The 23,767-nt window shown below is 43.9% G+C and overlaps 1 protein-coding gene across 2 annotated transcripts; it reads left to right on the forward strand.

Annotated features, from left to right (window-relative positions):
* The first annotated feature begins 229 nt into the window (after positions 1-229).
* zgc:153738 (dynein regulatory complex subunit 11) lies at positions 230-15,883 on the forward strand. 2 transcript variants are annotated; one of them, XR_001330507.3, is made up of 20 exons: positions 230-406; positions 768-1,095; positions 2,370-2,489; positions 2,854-3,045; positions 3,332-3,403; positions 3,695-3,900; positions 4,070-4,154; positions 4,242-4,352; positions 4,442-4,517; positions 4,670-4,776; positions 5,242-5,328; positions 5,438-5,499; positions 5,682-5,764; positions 6,183-6,290; positions 6,502-6,701; positions 6,872-6,958; positions 7,068-7,245; positions 7,406-7,644; positions 7,764-7,934; positions 15,548-15,883. XR_001330507.3 is itself a non-coding variant. In XM_014215887.3 (19 exons), exons 1-19 carry the CDS (start codon positions 396-398, stop codon positions 7,881-7,883), a joined length of 2,472 nt encoding a protein of 823 aa, XP_014071362.2. In that variant the 5' UTR covers positions 230-395; the 3' UTR covers positions 7,884-11,041. The 2 variants fall into 2 exon arrangements, 1 of the variants encoding a protein (XP_014071362.2); XM_014215887.3 differs by lacking the exon at positions 15,548-15,883 and having other exon boundaries at positions 7,764-11,041.
* The last annotated feature ends 7,884 nt before the right edge of the window (positions 15,884-23,767 follow it).

The raw sequence follows: 23,767 nt of genomic DNA on the forward strand, positions 1-23,767 counted from the left end.
AAAATACATTACAAATTTCTATAATTAATAATCGCCAAAATACTGACTTTCACTCGTCAAAAATGTCACTTTACTTTTACTCATCCTGCTGTTGTTACAATGGTATTCACACATAATTAATTTGAAACCGTTTGTCATTTCTTCAAAATTGTTACAGTGTGGCAACAAGTTCGTTGGCGTCAAAGATCCCACGTGGGCTGCTTCCAGAGCTGGTCCGTTGCTATGGGCACAGACGGGACACAAATAAAAAAATTGTAGACTGCCTTGAGTTTATCAAGCTAGCTGTGTAGCTAACGATGTTTGTACAAACTGCTAACTGACAGGACTTTTTTTGTATTAGTTAGCAAACATTGAATTCAAAATTGCGTTATTGTCTATATAGAGATAGTTGCATCATGTCTCACAGGTTAGTAACGTTAATTGACTTCAGTTAGCTGGCTAGCTAGCTAACTTTAGCTACTAATTTAGCTAGCTATGTTTACTTTATGTTGCCTGAATTTCTGCCAATTAACAAACCACCAGTCTATCAAACTAGCTAGTAGCAGATTTTGCATTCCATAATGTTCTTAATAGACAAGTGTCAATGTGATAGACCTAATGTAAGCCTTTTATCAGTGTTATGGACATGATCATGCTGTTAATGGCAAACACTCAGTCTTCAGTTGGGAAGCTCAATTCTTAGCTTTTACTAATTTCCCAAGTGTAAGCTAATTCAGCTGATTTAATTTCCATGCTAAATATCCTTCCAATGACGGTCTCTCTTCCAGTACATACAACAAACTGTGGGCTGATGCCCAGGTCGAGTTGAACTCCCTTCTGGCTCAGGAGTCCCCTGCTCAACCTCCTCGCCCAGAGAAGGACCGAGTGGTGTTCTTCCAACGCCTGGCCACCCTCTACGTGCGCTACGTGCAGATCTTCAGGCAGCTGGAGGAGGCCTATGACCAGGTGGTTCATCCCCAGAAGAGGAAAGTGATCCGGGAGGTCCTGGATGGCGTGATGGGGCGGGTGCTGGAACTCAAGAATGAGATGGTGGAGAAAGAGTTCTCTGAGTACCATTACATGGACGATGTCATCCAGGACATGAAGCTCACGCCTGTAAGTTCACCCCCCCCCCCCCTCCTTTTTGATAATGAAAGTTGATAAGAAGACAGAACATGATAAGTCTCCTACAACAGGGGTTCTCAAACTGGGGGTCGCAAAAATGTTTTTAGGGGTTGCGAGTGTGAATGGGACAAATACATATTTTTCATACATATTTTAATAGGCTACATATATTGCACAAAATGATTGTCTCAAAAACATCTCATCTGTGCTTCAGAACCAAAACGTTGCGTGTCTTGACTGTTGACCAGTCATCAGCTTTGGCGCATAAAGACTGGTGCGCAAATCCAGATTTTCTTGCTTAATTTTATCTTGTTTTGCCTGACAAAAACAGAGTAGACCTACCCATATAAAATACAGTTAAAAAAATCTACTACGGAGGCATCTTTGCCAGAACAATAATAGGCTACCTGGCGATTTGATTGATCATTTTCATATTTCAGATAGACTGTAATTGAAAGCGGTAATTTATATGGTAATTTTAGGTATAATCAACAGTAAAAATAACTTAAATGTTTAACTGTATATTTTGGTGCATTGTGGGAAAATTGCTGTATTTCAAATGGTACTGTAATTGCACCCCACAGAATACAGTACCGAACCATATCTTTGGAGTGCCCAAAAACTTTTGACCACACTGTAACAAAAATAGGTACAGAATGTTACTGTAAATTCCAAAGAAACTTTGGTTTAACAGTACATTACTGAAAAGTTAACAGTAATGTACTGTTAAACCAAAGTTTCTTTAAAGTGTATGGTAACATACTGTAACTTTTTTTTTACAGTAAGTTACAGGTAACTGGATGCCAGTAAGGTACCATAAAAACAACAGGATTTGTTTTTACAATGCACAAGTGAGCACATGGCATTGCTTTTCTGACTCATTAACATATTTTGAGGTGTGCCTTGCAAGAGGCTATATTTGTTGCACCTGTGAGTGAGAACGCTATACCAATTTAACTCTTATGTGGTTATAGTGCCTCATCAATTTAAATGTATGGGGACAGATTGGAGTCTTAAACCTTAAATAGTTTTGCTATGTCCTTTTGGTCTGTTTTTCCCTGTAGTCGCTGCCAGTTTGGAAGCCTTTGTTAAGGTCTCTAGAATAGCTATTCCCTATATGTTGCTCTGCTTTTGGGCTCTGGTCAAAAGAAGTGGCCTATGTAGGAAACAGGGTGGCGTTTTGGTATGTAGCCCATGTTTCATTTACTGTAATAAAATGTCACTCTATCTTTTTTGGACATAATGCATCTCATGTCTCATTACAGGAGGACATTGAGATCCCCATCCCTCGATATTTCCTCAGTGAACGCAGCAAGGTGTTGCAGGAGAGAGGGAATCTGCTCTCCAACATCCTCAACCTCATGGAGGTAGTCGAGCGACCCAAAGTGAGTTAGTCCTAGCTAGCTTTTCTATACCACGTAACTTTAGACTTGGTGTAAATACATGCAACTACACAGCAATTGCACATAGCTACACAGTAACTAGCTAAGATATCATCTTCAGTTTATCACAGAACCATGTGTATGTGACCAATAACATTTGATTTGATTTGAGAAATTACCTTTCAATATAATAATTCAATGCCAGTTAGCAGATACTTTGGTCCAAAGCAACTCACAGTATAGTGAGTGCATACATTAAAGTATGTGAACCCAGCGGGAATCGAACTCACGACTGGCATTGCTAGATACTTACCTACTGAACCACACAGGACCACCTTTAGTACTCCATGTTGTGTTGGGCCCTCAGCCTGTAGGAGTGCGTACACTGAACCTGGAGGAAGCCATAAAGATCATCCAGGTGTCAGAGAGGGCCCGCCAGGGTCGCCTGAGGGCCAAGTTCATGAGGGAGATCCAGCGTGATGAGGAAAGGCAGAGGAGGGCCAAGGACAGGGACCTGGGGGCAGCGGCCATCGACACGGCTGTGGTTCGCATCCAGAAGGTATGGGCAAGCCTGTCAAAGTCAGATACTGTGCCTTCAATCAGTCCTAGACCATAGGTCTCACACTCGCTAGGTAAATGAGACTGCTTAGTCCAGACTATACGTCACTGGTATAGCCAAGTGATGATGTGGAGCATATTGGGAGAATACTCTGAAATCAGAGGTCTTTATCTAGCCTGCTGTAGTTACTGTTATTGCTAGCCTTTTGTATGAATGCTCTGTGAGTGTCAGTCATTAAAGATACCATACAATAGTTGAACAAAGGTGCTACTTTTCTCTTTTCCAGGTGTGGAAGGGTTATGTGCAGAGGAAAAAAACAAAGAGGGAGCGAGAGGAGGAGATGATATTTTTGGGCATGGTGAGTCGGTTAGATAAGCTCTATCTGTAACGTTTCTATAGTGTAGTGCCTATTTTAAGCTACCAGCAGATGGAGCCGTAGGATTCCTTTATGATGCTCCGGGGAGAAGTTTTCCCTATGTACAGATCTAGGATCAGATACAGCTCCCCCCCAATCCTAACCTTAACCAGTAGAGGGGAAAATTGTAAACTGTCCCAAGATCAGTGTCTAGGGGCACCTTCACCCTACTCCGCTTGGTGACAGCCTCATCCACCACAGCAGTGGTCTCACCTTTTCCTCCTGCACCCTCAGGCCATGGAGCCCAGACACACCCAGCCCTGTCCTGCCATGACAGCTGCCCAGGCCAACGAGGCCCGTCGGAGGGGCAAGCAGGAGGAGCACGAGGAGGACTACCAGAAGTCCATTGTGGCCATCACAGACAAACTCAGAGAGGTGGAGGGGCCCGACATGAGGGAGACCATGAAGGACCAGATCAGACAGTGGTTCATCGAATGCCAGTGAGTTTATTACAGGGAGATGGCTGTGATTACGTTAGGAGAATGTTTGTTCACACAGTCATTATATTATTCCATATTAGATGGAAATATTGGGGTGACATTATCATAGCAGTGAAATGCATACTGTACATGACAATATGCAGTTGCTGGTAATATGTTTGGTTGTTAGTGATGCAACAGGAACTTTCCCTGACTACCCAGAGGAGGAGGATGGAGGCTCGACTCTCATCTTTGCAGAGAAAACACCTCAACAGGTATTCATTAATGAATTCATCTTCTGATGTGAGATGGTAGTAATACATGCAGATTGACTTACAGTAAGTGGGTCTGCTGTCTTTAAGTTAATGGAGGAACTAGCAGCAAAAGATGAGGAGGACGCCAACAAAAACACGAAAGGGAAGGAGGAAAAGAAGGACAAAGGGAAGAAAGACAAGGGAAAGGGAGGAGATGAGGTACATGAAATACTTTAGAATAGATAACCATGGTCAACGAGATGCTTTTACTCTGTCCGATCAATGACTGTAGCTTTGTTGAACCACAGGAGGAGGAATCTGGGCTAAAGATGCTGCCATCTGCTTTCCTAGGAGAACTGGAAGTAGGACACAAGACCTTTAGCGGTAAGAGAAACGTGTAACGGCATCCAAAGCATTGCAATGTTTTGGAGTTTATTCTTATTCTCTGGCAGACAAAGACCTTATAGATACAGTGTGTTTTCTTATGTATCAATACTCTACAGTACATTGAAAGTAGATGTTTGTATGACTGACAGAGGTGTGGCAGAATCGTACCGAGTCCAAGAACTTCAGCCAGAGGCACGAGGCTGAGCTGATCAAGGAGGAGAAGAGGAAGGAGATTGAGGTGGAGATCAGGTTGCAGGTGAGATAATTTATTCTGTCACTCTGAGAAGTAAGACAGGCCAGGTAGCCTTGCTCTTACCACTGCACTGAGTGGATAAAAGTAAGGTAAATATTAAAGGGATACTTCAAGATTTTTGCCTACTTAACTTGTGGATACAATTTGTTTGTCTCTATGTGCAGTTTGAATGAAGTTGCTAATGAGCGTTAGCGCAATGACTGGAAGTCTATGGTAACTGCTAGCATGCTAGTAGATACCATAGAGTTCCATGCATTGCGCTAACGCCAGTTAGCATTGAATTGCGAAACTACCTCTAACTTCCTTCATACTGGATGCAGAGACATAAAAATGGTATCCATGAGTTTATCTGACTCTGGGGAAGTAGATAAGGGGCTTCATTGCCCAAATCCTGAAGTATCGCTTTAATTAATGTTGTTTATAAGGTAAACATATAGGCTACTGAGTGAGCTGTTGTGCTTGACACAGGTGGATGAGCTGATGAGGCAGGAGCTGGCTAACTGGAAACTGGCCGTGGATAAAGATAAGGGTGGCAAAGCCAAGGGAGCCGCAAAGGTAACAAACAGCAGGGAACATATATCTATGACCATATTTCAGGAATACCTTTATGTTTGGTATCTGTTTATTTGAGAAGTGTACTGATGGCATTTATTTTGCTGCTTAGAAAAAGAAAGGGTCGAAAAGTGGAAAGAAGAAAAAGAAAGACAAAGATCTGACAGCTGATAGGTGAGACTAGACTCATCTACATTTCTCCCAGAGGGATAGACCATTTGAGCCTTTTACCATTTACTTTTACCCATGGAATGTACATGATAGAGGCTTTCCAATTTGAATGACACAACATACAACAATGTTTTAGATCTGAAAAAAAAGCCATTTTGAAATATGTAAATATTTGCATCCTATAGGAATATTGAGTCTCTGTATCAGGAACTGGTGGAACAGGGCTTGTTGAAACAATCAGATAACGTTAAACTGCAGGATTATTTAGGTAAGCATTACTGTTTGGTCCCTCCTGTGTGCCGTCTGTAGATACACACTACCTTTACCAATTACCTTTAAGTTAAGGTCTATTTTCTAACCTCTCCTTTCTCCTCTGATACCACTTTAAAATGTGCTAAATCATTTTGTGTACACATCATTTTGTACAGACTGCCATTAATCATAATATAAGTGCTGTTACGTATTGTAGACAAAAAGGGCAGCTCGATAAGTGCAAATACTGCCCTCACCTGGCTAGTGCTTGGCAAAATAATATTTAGGATAAATTAATGCATATTTTAGGGAAATCCCATATTCATGAATCAAGATGGTAAATGTCACTAGTTTACGTTCATCTTTTCTTCAGCTTTTCTAGATGCTTTCCCCAGATTTGATCAGCCTGACAGCTTCTCTCTCCTGTGTCCCAGGCGACTATAGCTATCTGGGGACGACGTTAAGACAAACTGACATTGAGCCCATGCCTTCGCTATCTGACGTGAGACAGGTTATAGCTCTGTACGCCGTCTTACCTTTAGGTACGTTTGGAATCTGGAGTTGTCCTCAGATGATAAGTGTCTCACAGAATTAGAGACGTTAATCCTTAATACGAATACATATTGAATTCGTCTTGTGATTGATTTAAGCTTGCTAGATTGTCTTTGTTTAGAATACACCTGCCGTTTTCAGCATTTATTCTGGAAGGTTCTAAAGGTTCTAGCTACAGTAAGTTCTGAATGTTGCTTGTAGGTTCTCAGGTGGTCCATGAGAAGGCTCCTCTGGTGAAGGCCATCCTGCTGGCAGGGCCCGCGGGCGTAGGCAAGAAGATGCTGGTCCATGCCATCTGCCAGGAGACGGGCGCCAACCTATTTGATCTGTCACCTCTTAACCTGGCAGGGAAATACCCCGGCAAGAGTGGCCTGGCCATGATGCTCCACATGGTGTTCAAGGTAACACACGACGTAATGAAAAAGTACCCAACGCACCCCATTTTGAGAGTTTTGATTTGTTGATTATGTTGACATTTTACAATGACTGATGGTTCTGAGGTAGATGTCCAGTCATTTGTTTGGTCACTCGATCATTCATTCATTCATTCATTCATTCATTCTGTTTGTAGGTTGCCAGACTGATGCAGCCATCAGTGGTGTGGATTGGAGATACAGAGAAAATGTTTTACAAGAAAGTCCCGAAGGAGGAAAAAGAGGTGACCATTCATACCCATGAGTTAGTAGCTTATGTTATACCATTTTTATAATGCTAGTGTAAGAGAAGATATCTCAATTCTTTAGTCTAAACAATGTTCTCATGTACAGTTAGATCCAAAACGCTTGAAGAAAGACTTGCCCAAGATCCTCAAATCGATCAAAGGGGAAGATCGTGTTCTAGTCGTGGGAACGACTCATGATCCATTCAATGCCGACCTCAAATCACTATGCAAGGTGTACAGCAAAATTATCCTCATTCCACGTCCCGACTACGCCTCACGATATGGTAAGAATGTATCTCCCAGTTGTTGACATAAGCATTAATGAACTGCTTATGTATGTACTGCCTGTGAATGTGTTATGCATGCATGCTTATGAATGTGTTATGAAGTCTTATTGTAGGTACCCTTCAAGTGCTAATGGTAAAATCTATGCTCTTCCCTTAGTCATGTGGAGGCAGTTGATCAAGGAGAACGGAGGACAGGTGACGGCTGCCCTGGACCTGAGCTCCTTGGCCAAGATCTCTGATGGCTACACGCAGGGTCATATGGTGCAGGTGGTGCGCAGCATACTGACGGAGCGCCGCGTCCAGCAGCTGGCCAAGAGACCCCTGAGCGCCGCCGAGTTTGTGGCCCCGCTGGCCAAGATCGACCCTGTGTTTCAGGATGAGGAGGAGGCCCTGAAGGTAAATTATGAAATGTTTTATACTTAGCTTTTTTATCTTAGTTTGTTGATGCTGAATGCATTTTCTTTACATGAAAGGTGTTTGACATAAAGTCTTTGATGATGAACATTTGTTTGCAGAATTGGTATGCTAAAACTCCTCTGGGTAAGAAGCGAGCCAAGGCTGCCTCAGGAATGGAGGGAGAGGAGGAGGCACCGACAAAGGGAGGCAAAGATGCCAAGAAGAAAGGGAAGAAGTAAATCAATCAACATCTTACCTTGACTGAACGCAACACTGAAAGATAAACTGAGGTGGACACCAATAACATTTGCGCACCAGTTTCCTTGAAGTTATTGTATTTGAAATGAATCTGCATAATTTATTTCATTTTCTCTTCATGCACTGTCGTTTTCTGTTCATGAATATGTCACATGGGCCAAACTGCTATTGGAGGGTTGCTTAAAGCAGAAAGTCAGTGGCATCCTGTAGTGGGTAGTGATATTTGACATGTGTATATATAGTATACAGTAAGATATTATAAATACCTCACATGCGACTCATAGTAACACTAAGTAATTAGCCTATTCAAATGTTTATCTGACTTCATAAAGAGGATTTAACAATATGCAAGAACACTATAGTTGAGTTACGAATAGGCAATCAAGAAATGTCTGAGAATGGAATTCCAAATACTATCAGGTTACAGGTAAGACCCAAATGCAGACTGTGTTGAAGTAACAATGTTTATTACAGCAACAGGGGCAGGCAAACGACAGGTCAAGGCAGGCAGGGGCCGATAATCCAGAGTAGTGGGCAACAGTACAGGACAGCAGGCAGGGTCAGGGGCAGGCAGAGAGGTCAGGCAGGCGGTGCTCAGAGTCAGGACAGGCAAGGGTCAAAACCAGAAGGGCAAGAAAAAAAAGAGAGACTGGGGAAAAGCAGGAGCTGAAACAAAACACTGGTTGACTAGACAAACAAGACGAACTGGCAACATGCAAACAGAGAACACAGGTATAAGTACCCAGGGGATAATGGAGAAGATGGGCGACTCCAGGGGGGGTGGAGACAAGCACAAGGACAGGTGAAACAGATCAGGGTGTGACAGTACCCCGTCCCCCCTAGGAGACCCAGCACCTCTCCTCCGGGCCATAACCCTCCCAGTCAACCAGGTACTGGAATCCCCTGCAATTTCCAAGCCTCCAGGAAGATGTCCCAGGGCAGGCAGAGCCGATTTCAGGCAATGAGTGTGGCAGAAGGGGCTCCAGCCCACGATGGCACCAGTAGACCAGTCAATCGAGGGATTGTGTCGCTGGAGCCAAGAGAATCCCAATACTACAGGAACCTGAGGAGACTCAATTAGCAGGAATTGGATCGTCTCGCTGTGGTTCCTCGAAAATCGTAGGTTGATGGGGGTGGTGTTGTGGGTGACCCGGCCTATATAGCGCCCGTCGAGCGCTCTAACATTCATGGGAATGTAGAGGGGTTGAGTGGGGATGCCCAGCTTGGACGCCAGGGTAATGTCCATAAGACTCACATTGACCCCCGAGTCGATGAGTATCTGGAGAGACTGGTCACCCCACAGTAGGGTGGCATGGAGGGGGAGGGCGAGTAGGGGGAGAAGCAAAATTGTCCTTAAGACCCACCAGAGTACTCATTCCTACAAATGAGCTAGGTCTCTTGAAGGGACAGGTAGACACATAATGACCGGCAGTACCGCAATACAGACAACTCTGGGTGTTAAGTCTGCGTACGCGTTCGGCTGGAGACAGCCTAGCCCTGTCGTGTTGCATCGGCTCGGGAAAAGATAAATCAGCAGACTTCGGAGGCTCTTGAAGGAACTTGGTTAAGCTCGGATCCTCTCGGGGGCATAGACGCCGGGGACTTTCGGAGTTCATCAGATGCAAGGTGGGCTCCTTGAGTGAATTATTGGGACCGCAATCAGACCTCTTCTCCCTCCTACGTTCCCGTAGCCGTCTATCGACCTGGATGGTTAAAGCGATGAGTGAGTCAAGATCCGTCGGTAGTTCCCGGGCTGCAAGCTCGTCCTTTACTTCCTCCGATAATCTGTGCAGGAATGTGTCGAACAGCGCTTCCAGGTTCCAGGCACCCTCCGCTGCTAGCGTGCGGAAATCCACTGCATTGTCTGCCACACTGAGGGAGTCCTGCTGAAGCAAGAGTAACTTCCGGGCAGCCTATCTCCATGACATTGGAGCCTCGAAAACCTTTTTCACCTCCGCCACGAATATCTCCAGACTGAGACAGATGGCGGATTGTTGCTCCCACACCGCCGTGGCCCATGCGAGTGCCCTCCCGGACATCAGCTTAATAATGTACGCTATCCTCGAGCGGTCCGAGGGGAACAAAGAAGGCTGTGTTACTGAGGAGCTGGGAGGTTACCGTCGTGGTAGGTATAAGTACTCAGGGGATAATGGGGAACATGTGCGACACCTGGAGGGGGGTGGAGACAAGCACAAGGACAGGTGGAACAGATCAGGGCGTGCCAAATACAGGTGTATTTAATTACTTTGTAACATGAATGGATTCACATAGAAGGTATAAAGCTTAAGGTACCAGGCAATACTGACATTAACAAAGCATTATTCTAAGCATGATCAGAGAGAGAAAGGGAAATCAATAAGATGGCGCCAGAGGAGATGGCTGCCGTTTTACGGGCTCCTAACCAATTGTGCTATTGTGTGTGTTTTTTCACATTATTTGTAACTTATTTTGTACATAATGTTTCTTCCACCGTCTCTTATATCCGAAAAGAGCTTCTGGATATCAGGACAGTGATTACTCACCTCGTACTGGACAAAGATGTTTTCTTTAATGAGTCGGACGTGAAGGTTTACTTCAGATACTCAACAAGGCCCAAGTCCCCGTCATTCGCATGAAGAAGAGACGGAGAAACCAGAGACATAGGTCGGGGTGCCTTGTAAGGATCCGACGGCGAGTGAGTAATCCGCCTTTACCATCAGTCCTATTAGCCAAGTGCAATCATTGGATAATAAAATGGATGAGCACCGATCAAGACTATCCTACTGTAAGAATTATTCGAAGATAAATACACAATGCAGAGGACGAGAGGACTAGAATTAATGATCACTGGAAATAGTGATTTTTCTGAAATAGGAAATTATTGATCAATGGGTCAGAGACATGAGAGGAATGTGTCTCGGCATCGAGCCTGAAGTAGGATACTTGTTATTTGGCCATTGGCCCAGTTTTATTGCAAGGAATTCTAATTGGTCAACCACAGGCTAGGGCTGGGTTCTAAAACTATATCTTGTCCCTTTGTTCTGTGGAGAGGATCACAGGAGAGAATCACTGGAGAGAATCACTGAGGACAGGGGAGCCTGAACATCTACCTCCCCGCATGATTTGTTCTCTTTGAATAAACCTATTTTCCTCCCCCTGACTTGCTTTGGGGTCTGCGTTATTGAAGAATAACATCAACTGCTAACACTACCAACGGGACATTAAAAACTGAAATATCTTATGTTTCACTGAGTCGTGGCTGAACGACGACATGGATAGCATAAAGCTGGCTGGGTTTTCGGTGAATCAGCAAGATAGAACAGCTGCCTCCGGTAAGACAAGGAGTGGCGGTCTGTGTCTATTTGTAAATAACAGCTTGTGCACGAAATGTAACATGAAGGAAGTCTCGAGGTTTTGCTCGCCTCAGGTAGAGTATCTCATGATAAGTTGTAGACCACACTATTTAATAAGAGAGTTTTCATTTATATTTTTCGTAGCTGTCTATTTACCACCACAAACCGATGCTGGATCTAAGACGGCACTCAACGAACTGTATAAGGCCATAAGCAAACGAGAAAATGCTCATCCAGAGGTGGCGCTCCTAGTGGCCGGGGACTTTAATGCAGGGAAACTTAAATCCGTTTTACCATGTGCAACTAGAGGGAAAAAAACTCTAGACCACCTTTACTCCACACACAGAGTCGCGTACAAAGCCCCCCCTCACCCTCCATTTGGCAAATCTGACCATAACTCTATCCTCCTGATTCCTGCTTACAAGCAAAAACTAAAGCAGGAAGTACCAGTGACTCACTCAATACGGAAGTGGTCAGATGACGCAGATGCTAAGCTTCAGGACTGTTTTGCTAGCGCAGACTGGATTATGTTTTGGTATTCTTCCGATGGCATTGAGGAGGACACCACATCAGTCACTGGCTTCATCAATAAGTGCATCGATTACGTCGTCCCTACAGTGACCGTACGTACATACCCCAACCAGAAGCCATGGATTACAGGCAACATCCGCACTGAGCTAAAGGGTAGAGCTGCTGCTTTCAAGGACTGGGACACTTATAAGAAATCCCGCTATGCCCTTTGACCAACCATCAAACAGGTAAAGCGTCAATACAGGACTAAGATTGAATCGTACTACACCGGTTCCGATGCTCGTCGGATGTGGTAGGGCTTGCAAACTATTACGGACTACAAAGGGAAGTACAGCCACAAGCTGCCCAGTGACACAAGCCTACCAGACGAGCTAAATTACTTCTATGCTTGCTTCGAGGCAAGCAACACTGAAGCATGCATGAGAGCAGCAGCTGTTCCGGACGACTGTGTGATCACACTCTCCGTAGCCGATGTGAGTAAGACCTTTAAACAGGTCAACTTTCACAAGGCCGCTGGGCCAGACGGATTACCAGGATGTGTACTCCGAGCATGTGCTGACCAACTGGCAAATGTCTTCACTGACATTTTCAACCTGTCAGTGATACATGAAAAGTTGGATGCCGATAAAATGGGGGAAAGTTTCCGGTACTCCACCTGGAGGGGCAGATCCCGAGTGGACAGCCATATCCTCTTCCTCTCGCTCAGGCTAGAGTGGGGGCTGATAACCCATCGAACACTCAAAAGTTGAGAGACCAGTGGCTGAGCAGGGAAGGGTGTTATGGGCGTATTCCACCCACACGAGTTGCTGGCTCCAGGTGGTGGGGTTGGCGGAGATGAGGCAGTGAATAGTCGTCTCCAGGTCCTGATTGGCTTGCTCCGACTGGCCGTTAGACTAGGGGTGAAACCAGGATGACGACCCAATGAGTGTGCAGAAAGCTTTCCAGAACCGGGACAAGAACTGAGGACCACGCACGGTCTGTTCCTTGGTGTCCACATCCCCAACAAACTATCATGGTCCAAACACACCAAGACAGTTGTAAAGAGGGCATGACAATGCATATTCCCCCTCAGGAGACTTAAAAGATTTGGCATGGGTCCTCAGATCCTCAAAAAGTTCTACAGGTGCACCATCGAGAGCATCCTGACTGGTTGCATCACCGCCATACGCAGAGGGTAGTGCGTACGGCCCAGTACATCACTGGGCCAAGCTTCCTGCCATCCAGGACCATTATACCAGGCAGTGTCAGAGGAAGGCCCTAAATATTGCCAAAACCTCCAGCCACCCCAGTCATTCTCTCTGCTTCTGCACTGCAAGCGGTACCGGAGTGCCAAGTCTAGGAGCAAAAGGCTTCTAAACAGCTTCTACCCCCAAGTCATAAGACTCTTGAACAGCTAATCAAATGGCTACTTGGACTATTTACATTGTTTCCCCCCCACCCCCATTATTACACTGCTGCTACTCTCTGTTTATTATCTATGCATAGTCACTTTACCTTTACCTACATATTACCTCAATTTCCTTGACTAACATGTGCCCCTGCACATTGACTCTGTATCGGTACCTTCTGTATATAGCCTCGATACTGTTATTTTATTGTTGCTCTTTTATTTGTTATTTTTCTATTTTCTTTTTTTTACTTCAGTTTATTTTAGAAAAATACTTGAATAACACGCACCTTTCTTAAAACTGCATTGTTGGTTAAGGGCTTGTAAGTAAGCATTTCACTGTAAGGTATTTGGCGCATGTGACAAATAAAATTGTATTTTATTTTATTTTAAATGATATCCTGAAAGGCCATGCCACAAAAGTCCAGAGAGAGAGAGCGAGAGAGTGTATCTCACCACAGCAGTTCAGGAACAAAAAAGATAAAGAAAAATGAATCTAAGACCCTTTTATAAGCATCTGAGTTGTTCGGTTTCAAAATATAAGTTGTTGATCAATAGTATTACTGTAAAGTTAACCTCCAATCAAGTATCAGACCTACAATGCATTTGGAAAGTATTCAGACTCCTTTTTCCAAATTTTGTTACGTTACAGCCTTATTCTAAAATTGATTAAATGAATCATTTTCCTCATCACTCTACACACAACACCCCAAATATTTTGCTTAGGTCCATCTTGTTTCCATTGATCATCCTTGAGATGTTTCTACAACTTGATTGGAGTCCACCTGTGCTAAATTCAATTGATTGGACATGATTTGGAAAGGCACACACCTGTCTATATAAGGTCCCACAGTTGACAGTGCATGGCAGAGCAAAAACCAAGCCATGAGGTCGAAGGAATTGTCCGTAGAGCTCCGAGACAGGATTGTGTCGAGGCACAGATCTGGGGAAGGATACCAAAACATTTCTGCAGCATTGAATGTCCCCAAGAACACAGTGGCCTCCATCATTCTTAATTGGATGAAGTTTGGAACTACCAAGACTCTTCCTAGAGGTGGAGTAGGAGTAGGAGTAGGGCCTTGGTCAGGGAGGTGACCAAGAACACGATGGCCACTGACAGAACTCCAGTGTTCCTTTATGGAGATGGGAGAACCTTCCAGAAGGACAACCATCTCTGCAGCAATCCACCAATCAGGCCTTTATGGTAGTGACCAGACGGAAGCCACTCCTCAGTAAAAGCACATGACAGCCCGCTTGGAGTTTGCCAAAAGGCACCTAAAGGACTCTGGCCATGAGAAACAAGATTCTCTGGTCTGATGAAACCAAGATTTAACTCTTTGGCCTGAATGCCAAGCGTCACGTCTGGAGGAAACCTGGCATCATCCCTACTGTGAAGCATGGTGGTGGCAGCATCATGCTGTGTGGGTGTTTTTTAGTGACAGGTACTAGGAGACTAGTCAGGATCGAGGGAAAGATGAACAGAGCAAAGTACAGAGAGTTCCTTGATGAAAACTTGCTCCAGAGTGCTCAGGACCTGAGACTGGTGCGAAGGTTCACCTTCCAATAGGTCAACAACCCTAAGCACACAGCCAAGACAGCGCAGGAGTGGCTTTGGGACAAGTCTCTGAATGTCCCAGCCAGAGCCCTGACTTGAACCCGATCGAACATCTCTGGAGAGACCTGAAAATTGTTGTGCAGCTCCCCATCCAACCTGACAGATCTTGAGAGGATCTGCAGAGAAGAATGGGAGAAACTCCCCAAATAAAGGTATGCCAAGCTTGTAGTGTCATACCCAAGAAGACTCAAGGCTGTAATCACTTTCAAAGGTGCTTTAACAAAGTACTGAATAAAGGGTATGAATACTTAAATGTGATATTTCCTTTTTTTTGTTTATATACATTTGCAAACATTTCTAAAAGTGTGCTTTTGCTTTGTCATTATGGGGTATGGTGTGTAGATTGATGAGGGGGGGGGGGGGGGGGAAACAATTTAATACATTTTAGAATACGGCTGTAACGTAACAAAATGTGGAAAAAGTAAACGGGCCTGAATACTTTCTGAATGCACTGTACGTGATGTAACCTCTGCTTCTCAGAGGTGAGACAATTGGGGTTGGAGAGGTAATACAGAGAATCGGAATTCCTAAGACAACGCAGGAAATTCTTGCATACAGTTGATAAGAAGAGTCACTTCGGGGGCTGCCCTACGTAGTATTCTGTGTAGGTGGGTGAGAAAAATCATCTATTTAATCCATTTTGAATTCAGAATGTAACACAAGAAAATGTGGAATAAGTCAAGGGGTATGAATACTTTCTGAATCGGTCTGTATATACCTATTTATATTTCTTCTCTAACATGTTCCTATAATAACTATAATCTGTGTTTTTATTTACAGGTGACTGTCACGCTCGTCGATAAAGACGGACCAAGGCACAGCGTGAGTTGAGTTCCACATCTTTTATTTAAAGTGAAACTTCAAAACATACAACGAACGTGATAGCCGTGGTGCAAAACACACTAACACAAACAATATCCCACAAAGCAGGTGGGAGAAAGGGCATCCTAAATATGATCCCCAATTAGAGGCAACGATTACCATCTTCCTCCAATTGGGAACCATACAACTCACCAACATAGAAATAAAATGACTAGAACACCCCCCTAGTCACGCTCTGACCTAAACACCATAAAGAACCAAGGGCTCTCTATTGTCAGGGCGTGACAGTAACCCCCCCCCCCGAAGGTGCAGACTCTGGGAGGGTAGGGAAGGTGACTAGTGTCGGTGGCAGCTCCGGTGCGGGTCATAGCCCCTGCCCAGACCCCGGATCTGGCCATGGTGCGGGGCTGAACGCCGTTCCTGGACTGGGCATCGGCGCAGAGGAAGGCTCCGGCCTTGGAGCGGTACTGGATGCCGTGCCTGGACTGGGCACCGGCGCAGAGGAGTGCTCCGGCCATGGAGCTGGGTTGGCCACCGTGCCTGGACTGGGCACCGGCGCAGAGGAAGGCTCCGGCCTTGGAGCGGGACTGGATGCCGTGCCTGGACTGGGCACCGGCGCAGAGGAAGGCTCCGGCCTTGGAGCGGGACTGGATGCCGTGCCTGGACTGGGCACCGGCGCAGAGGAAGGCTCCAGCCTTGAAGCTGGACAGGACACCGTGCCTGGACTGGACATTGGCACAGAGGAAGGCTCCAGCCATGGAGCTGGGTTGGACGCCGTGCCTTGACTGGGCACCGGCGCAGAAGAAGGCTCCGGCTTTGGAGCTGGACAGGACACTGTGCCTGGACTGGTCATCGGCGCAGAGGAAGGCTCCAGCCATGGAACTGGGTTGGACGCCGTGCCTGGACAGGACACCGTGCCTGGACTGGACATTGGTGCAGAGGAAGGCTCCAGCCATAGAGCGGGGTTGGACGCCATGCCTGGACTGGGCACCGGCGCAGAGGAAGGCTCCGGCCTTGGAGCTGGATAGGCCACCGTGCCTGGACTGGGCATCGGCGCAGGTTGCACCGGACTGATGACACGCTCCTCAGGTCGAGTGCGTGGAGCCGGCACAGGACGTACCGGACTGGGGAGGCGCACTGGAGGCCTGATGGGTGGAGCCGGCACAGGTGGCAACGGACTGGTGACACACACTTCAGGGAGGGTGCGGGGAGCTGGCATAGGACTCACCAGACTGCTCTTCAAGTCGATTGCCGTGCAGAACACACCTACATAACATCTCTCTCCTTTCTCTCTCTCTCTCCCAACTTCTCCATTGCCTCCCTGACGGTCTCTGGTTCTTCAGGGCGAGGGCAGGGAGCTGGCACAAATGGCACCGAACTGATGACCCGCTTTTCAGGGCGAGTGTGAGGAACCGGCACAGGACGTACCGGGCTGAGAAGGCTCACTGGAGGCCTGGTGCGTGGAGCCGGCGCAGATGGCACCGGACTGGTATCACGCTCTTCCAAACGCCTGCGCTGCAGCATACTCCTAGCCAAAACCTCTCTCCGGTATCCCTCATTGAACTCCTCCAGAGACTCCCATTCAGGCTCTGGCACTCTCCGCTGCTCAGCCGTCCGCCCCATGTGCCCCCCCCACAAGAAAAATGTTGGGGTTTCTGTGGCCGCGGTCCCCGGCATCGTCGCTGTCCCCCTATGCTCCTTGGCGACTCCCGTCAAGGAAGGGTCTCGTGTCCTCCCATGATTTCTTCCCAGGTCCAAAACTCCTTTACCTCATGAACACGCTGCTTGGTCCTTTCTTGGTGGGATATTCTGTCACGCTCGTCGATAAAGACGGACCAAGGCGCAGCGTGAGTTGAATTCCACATCTTTTATTTAAAGTGAAACTTCAAAACAATAAACAAACAACGAACGTGATAGTCATGGTGCAAAACACACTAACACAAACAATATCCCACAAAGCAGGTGGGAGAAAGGGATTCCTAAATATGATCCCCAATTAGAGGCAACGATTACCAGCTGCCTCCAATTGGGAACCATACAACTCACCAACATAGAAATACAATGACTAGAACACCCCCCTGGTCACGCTCTGACCTAAACACCATAGAGAACCAAGGGCTCTCTATGGTCAGGGTGTGACAGTGATGGTGAGGTCCACGAATGCTATTTATAATATTTAGATATACAAAAATAGATGTGCAAAGTTGTCAATCAACTTAAATGAAAAAGAAATGCCTAGGAGCAGACTAAACTGTATATACCAGTGGAGGCTGCTGAGCGGAGGGCTGCTCATAATAATGGCTTGAACGGAGTGAATGGAATGGCATCAAACACATGGAAACCATGTGTTTGATCTTGTTGATACCTTTCCACCTATTCTACTCCAGCATGCCCATCCTCCCCAATTAAGGTGCCACCAACTTCCTGTGGTCTATACCATAAAGACCGGGTAGGGGTGTATCAGGCTCTCATCAGCCTCCCCTCACAATTACCAAAACAAATCCATCAAGAAGCCCAAAAACAGAATAATATGTCATATACAGTTGAAGTCGGAAGTTTACATACACTTAGGTTCGTTTTTCAATCACTCCACAAATTTATTGTTAAGAAACTATAGTTTTGGCAAGTCGGTTAGGACATCTACTTTGTGCATGACACAAGTCATTTTTCCAACAATAGTTTACAGATGGATTATTTCACTTATAATTCACTGTATCACAATTCCAGTGGCGGTCCCCAGTTGACGGTGCCTTTAAACAGCTTGGAAAATTTAAAAAAATGATGTAATGGATTTAGAAGCTTCTGATAGGCTAATTGTCATCATTTGAGTCAGTTGGAGGTGTACCTGTGGATGTATTTTAAGGCCTACCTTCAAACTCAGTGGCTCTTTGCTTGACATCATGGGAAAATCAAAAGAAATCAGCCAAGACCTCAGAAAAAAATTCTAGACCTCCACAAGTCTGGTTCATCCTTGGGAGCAATTTCCAAACGACTAAAGGTACCATGTTCATCTGTACAAACAATAGTACGCAAGTATAAACACCATGGGACCACGCAGCCGTCATACCGCTCAGGAAGGAGACGCGTTCTGTCTCCTAGAGATGAACGTACTTTGGTGCGAAAAGTGCAAATCAATTCCAGAACAACAGCAAAGGACCTTGTGAAACGTTTGACCCTAGTTAAACAATTTAAAGGCAATGCTACCAAATACTAATTGAGTGTATGTAAACTTCTGACCCACTGGGAATGTGATGAAAGAAATAAAAGCTGAAATAAATCATTCTCTCTACTATTATTCTGACATTTTACATTCTTAAAATAAAGTGGTGATCCTAACTGACCTAAAACAGGGCATTTTTACTAGGATTAAATATCAGGAACTGTGAAAAACTTGAGTTTAAATGTATTTGGCTAAGGTGAATGTAAACTTCCGACTTCAACTGTAGATTTCGAAAATATGTATTTTACTTGGGGAAACAACATCAAACATTTTCAGCAAATAGTCTGATATTTGGCAATACATTTTTAAAGATTAGTCAAATGTTTTTTTAAGATTAGTCTACTTTTTATTAACACAGGCAATTACAGTTATGCAGTGTTGTATCTCTTATCAATGCTATTAAATCTAAAGCTAACCATATTGTGGTGTATCTTGATCCTTCCTGTCTCCTTATTGCCACAGTTCATTTTTTCATTGTCACTGCATCTTTTGGAAATCTGTTGTAACATATGAAAAGATTATAGCCGCAGGGCTGCCAACTTTTGAAGAAAGCTTAGAGTGATATTTTCTACGTGAATTTCATTGCCCCCTAGCACAATCCCTAGAAGGGAGACTAGGAAATGTGTACTGTTTTAAAGCTCATTTCCTGCAATTGTACGTATTTTGACATTTGCCATGAATGCTAGTATGCTATTATTTTTTTCTATATTTTTAGGTGGTTTGACACTTCATTCAGACAGTAATGAAATGAGATAGGGAGACAGGCAAATGCTAGAAACAGTGGGAAGGTTGGAATCAGGGATTGATCCCTGTTCTCAGGTAGAAAATTGTATGTGAAAGACTCTGCATAGAATTGTTATTATATTAATGGTTGATGGCAGAGGGTAACCAAATCAAAAATTGCAGTCTCCTTGTCCAAAGGCTGCTTTCAAGGTAAGGACATAAAAAAAATTGGAATTTGGGTGAACTATCGCTTAAAAATAGGGCTGGAAGAAAATCCTGCTTGCTCTCCAGGAGGGTTGGCCACCCCTGATTTTTGTACTGGGTGTTTGAAAATGTTCTTGTTCTAACAATTAATTTCTCAGAAACACCCAACCTTCAAGAAAAACCTAATGAATATCAATATTCAGGTGGTTTATGCCTACTAGTTGAAGATCCTTGCCATCATCTTACTCTACATAGACAAAATATGCTGCCTTTATGAGTTGTGAGTCCCCCTACCATCTCTGCTTAGCATGTGTACAATATTTAAAATATCAACAATTTTATTTGATTCCTGGAGAATTTAATATCTCGTACAATGCTGTGTACTACTCCCTTCACCGAACAGCGCAAACTGGCTCTAAACAGAATAGAAAGTGGGAGGCCCCGGTGCACAACTGAGCAAGAGGACAAGTATATTAGAGTGTCTAGTTTGAGAAACAGACGCCTCACAAGTCCTCAACTGGCAGCTTCATGAAATAGTACCCGCAAAACACCAGTCTCAACGTCAACAGTGAAGAGGCGACTCCGGGATGCTGGCCTTCTTTTCAATATGTGAGATTTAAGAGGTGTGCCGTGAGAAGTGAGTCAAATACATGTGTCTCACGGCAAATGCGTGAGAGTTGGTAGCTCTGTAGCCAGGTGATTCTGCAACTTCGGGAACTTTGGCCTTTCAGAAATTAAAATGTATTGGAACACCATTTTACCAGTATTATAATCAGTCTTTGATTTGTCTAGAAATAATATCTGATAATGTCTGCAATGGTACTATTCAGGAATTGATATATTTGTCATTTTTCTCAGACAGCCATAGACAAATGTCATTTCCATCACATCATTATCCATTTCAGTTGAAAATGAAATATCATAAAAAAATAACATATTTCTTATACATTTGTACATTAACTTGCATTGAATATTATTTTAAGTGCTTTTTAAGGTTTTCCTAAAATTAATAATGCAACACAATGCCTGAATGTATAAACTTGCCTTTGTGACAGCTGAAAATATTTATCATAAAAATATATTTCTACCCAACCTTTTTGTGAGATTATGATAACAACCATATGATTTCCCTATCTAAAACAAATCAATGTAAATTATACATAATATACTAATTTACCTAAAAATATGGGTGTGGTGGAAATGACAAGGCGTGTGTGACATTTTGTATCACATTCAAGTGATAAAACTGGAGGGGACAAAAATGCTGTGAAAGTTGCACCCCTGAGTTCTCTGCAAAGTCAATATGCACGATGATCTCTTTCCGCAGATTCTCTTAGTTTGGAGTATTGGTGTCGAATATTGTACATGTTTCCCCAACTTCTCTTTCAATCCTTTGGAGAAGTCCTCCAGTAGAATAGGCAGTGTGCCACACAAATGTCAAATGTTCAGAGATCTGCTCCATGTTTCCCTCTTTGTTTTTCCTTCTCTCTCTTGAGCTTTGTTTTTCCACTCAAACCACCATGTCTGCTCACCAGCATCAAAGTCAATTTTTTAAGCTCTTTGGTTTGGCAAAGGGAGAACTCTGTCGACATGCACTCTTTCTTCAGGTTCTCACAGCACAAAGACTCAATAAGGTTCTCATTGTTGCTGCAGCTGATCACTTTGTGAATCTGTAGTTTGTCTGCCATGAACTGGAGGTTGGCGTGGGTTTTGCCTTAACAGTCCCTATCCTGGACTGTTGGCTTGACAACCCAAAAAGACATATTTTAAAGAATTCATAGGACATTTTAATCTCTGAACATTCCCTCTTAAAATCCTGAATTGTGCCATTCAAGAAGCACTTCTGCTTTTTTCCCCTTTTTCCTCATTCGTGTGTCCTTTTTCCCCAGTTGGTGCACTGTTGTTCAAAGAATCTAGTGATTTTCTCTTCTTGTGGCTGTGCTAATTATGTTACACTGCTTTTTCCTGGAGTATTGAAGACTTGTTGGCCTGTTTTCATTTGCCCTCAATGCTTTTGCTGAAAATCCAAATTCTCTGTTTGCAGCTTTGACCAGGCCATACTTTCTCAGGATGTTGCCTCTGTGCATTTTTGAAGCCACTTGTTTGTGCTTGGCACTGCACATTTTTGGATACTTTTGCTTTAACTCTGCAATGATTTTGAAACAATAAAATCCTTCAAGTTCTTCAGAGTTCCCTTCATTTTCTGTTTTGTGTTTGGGGAATCTTGTCTATCTATTTTCTTCATCAGTTGAGCATACCTTTTTTTGTATTTCTCAGTTTTCCGTTAAGCTTTATCAAGTTCTCTATGTTTTTGAGGACCTCTTCCAACCTTTTTCCTTCCAGCAATTATTAGACTTCTCATTCCTGTTGCAGATTGTTACGCACGCTTCTTGGGGGGAAACGCAACACCGTGCTACGCTCAACTCCCCGTGGAGTGAAAGAGGTATGACAGAGGCAGAGAATATTACCGTTAACAGGGAATTTATTCTTCCTTCACACGGTAATTTGGGGAAAAGGGGCTGGACGGAAACAAAGCAAAGAAAGTAAGAGTTAAAGAGCCCCCTCTCCTACCTACCCACTACTTATTCTTAACGCCACCTGGCGAGCTAACCAAAATACAGGGGGTGGTCCACCAAGGTCTTACCTAGTGTGCATAGGCAGAGTACATACTACGGGTATATGTATGCCCGCAGGCCTCTTGCCTAAACACTCCCAAGGTGCCTTCCCCTTCCCCCCTGGGAACAAAAACAGAATAATTACTAACATAAAGTGAGCAACTTCAATAATCAAAAACACAGTCCTCTTGACATACACATACCTCTGCAAGACCAGCTACAAAATACTTTACATCAAATTATACAGACCCACAACAAAACACAGGACATACAAAGAAGCTCTCTCTTCCTCAAAGGAACACTGGCTTTTGAAGCTGCAGAAGGAGTTTATAATTGAAAACAGCTGTTTCCTCTGACGAGAGGGAGGGTTCAGAGCGCCAATCGTCGACCAATCAGCTGCTTAGAATCCAGGAAGCCATTTCCTGAAATACACACATACAAACACAAAACAACATACATTTACATCATTCAGCAGACACTCTTATCCAGAAGGACTTACAGTAGTGAATGCATACATTTCATTCATTTTATCTCTGTATTGGTCCCCCGTGGGAATTGAACCCACAACCTTGGCATTGCAAACACCATGCTCTACCAACTGAGCCACACGGGACCTAACATAACTCAGATGATGAGGAAGGGGTATAAAGGGCATGCATCAGGGCAGGTAAGTTAGAGAAATACTGCTTACGTTTTCCAATTGTGCACACCTTGGAGCACTTTCTAGATTTAAGTAATTTAAAACATGATTAAATAAGCCTACATTTGGATTTTTGTAATTTCCAACACGTTCTGTCATTTCCATCACAGTTAAGTTTGTGATGCTTTTTTTGGAGAAAAATTACAGACTGCTTAGCATGCTTTGGCCAGTATTATAGCTAGCATATGGTTTACACTAAATACATCAAATATATTTAAAAAAAATCAAAATTCTACCACAAATTATAGAAATTGTTGGCTGTTTGGAAATGACTGACAAAAATATTCTCCACACAAGCAATATTTACCTAGATTTTTCTTCAACTTCTGGACATCACATCTGGAACAACTGTCCTCTGCAGCCATGTGCTTCAGTGTCACAATACGTTTCCATCATAACTAAGTTAACATTCTCTTGACAAAACTTTATTAATAAGGAATTTTCCCTCAGTGGTGGCAATGACACCACTATCAAAGGACAGGTATATTTTGTGTAAATAACAATATAAAGGGCATACTCACAATAATTATTGATATAGGTTTTATTTAATTGATTCTTTCTCTAGAAGATAACATTACATAATGTGTAATTATTCATGTTTTCTCATAGAAAAACATAGTAGAAGCTCAAAAGTCTGGGTCAGGGACAAGGGCAAAACAGTGAAATTGAGGTATAAAATACATCTGAAAAGTAGCTAAAATACTTGATAGAGAGGT

Source organism: Salmo salar, chromosome 10 (assembly GCF_965601325.2).
Source record: "Salmo salar chromosome 10, fSalSal1, whole genome shotgun sequence".
Taxonomy (NCBI): domain Eukaryota; kingdom Metazoa; phylum Chordata; class Actinopteri; order Salmoniformes; family Salmonidae; genus Salmo; species Salmo salar.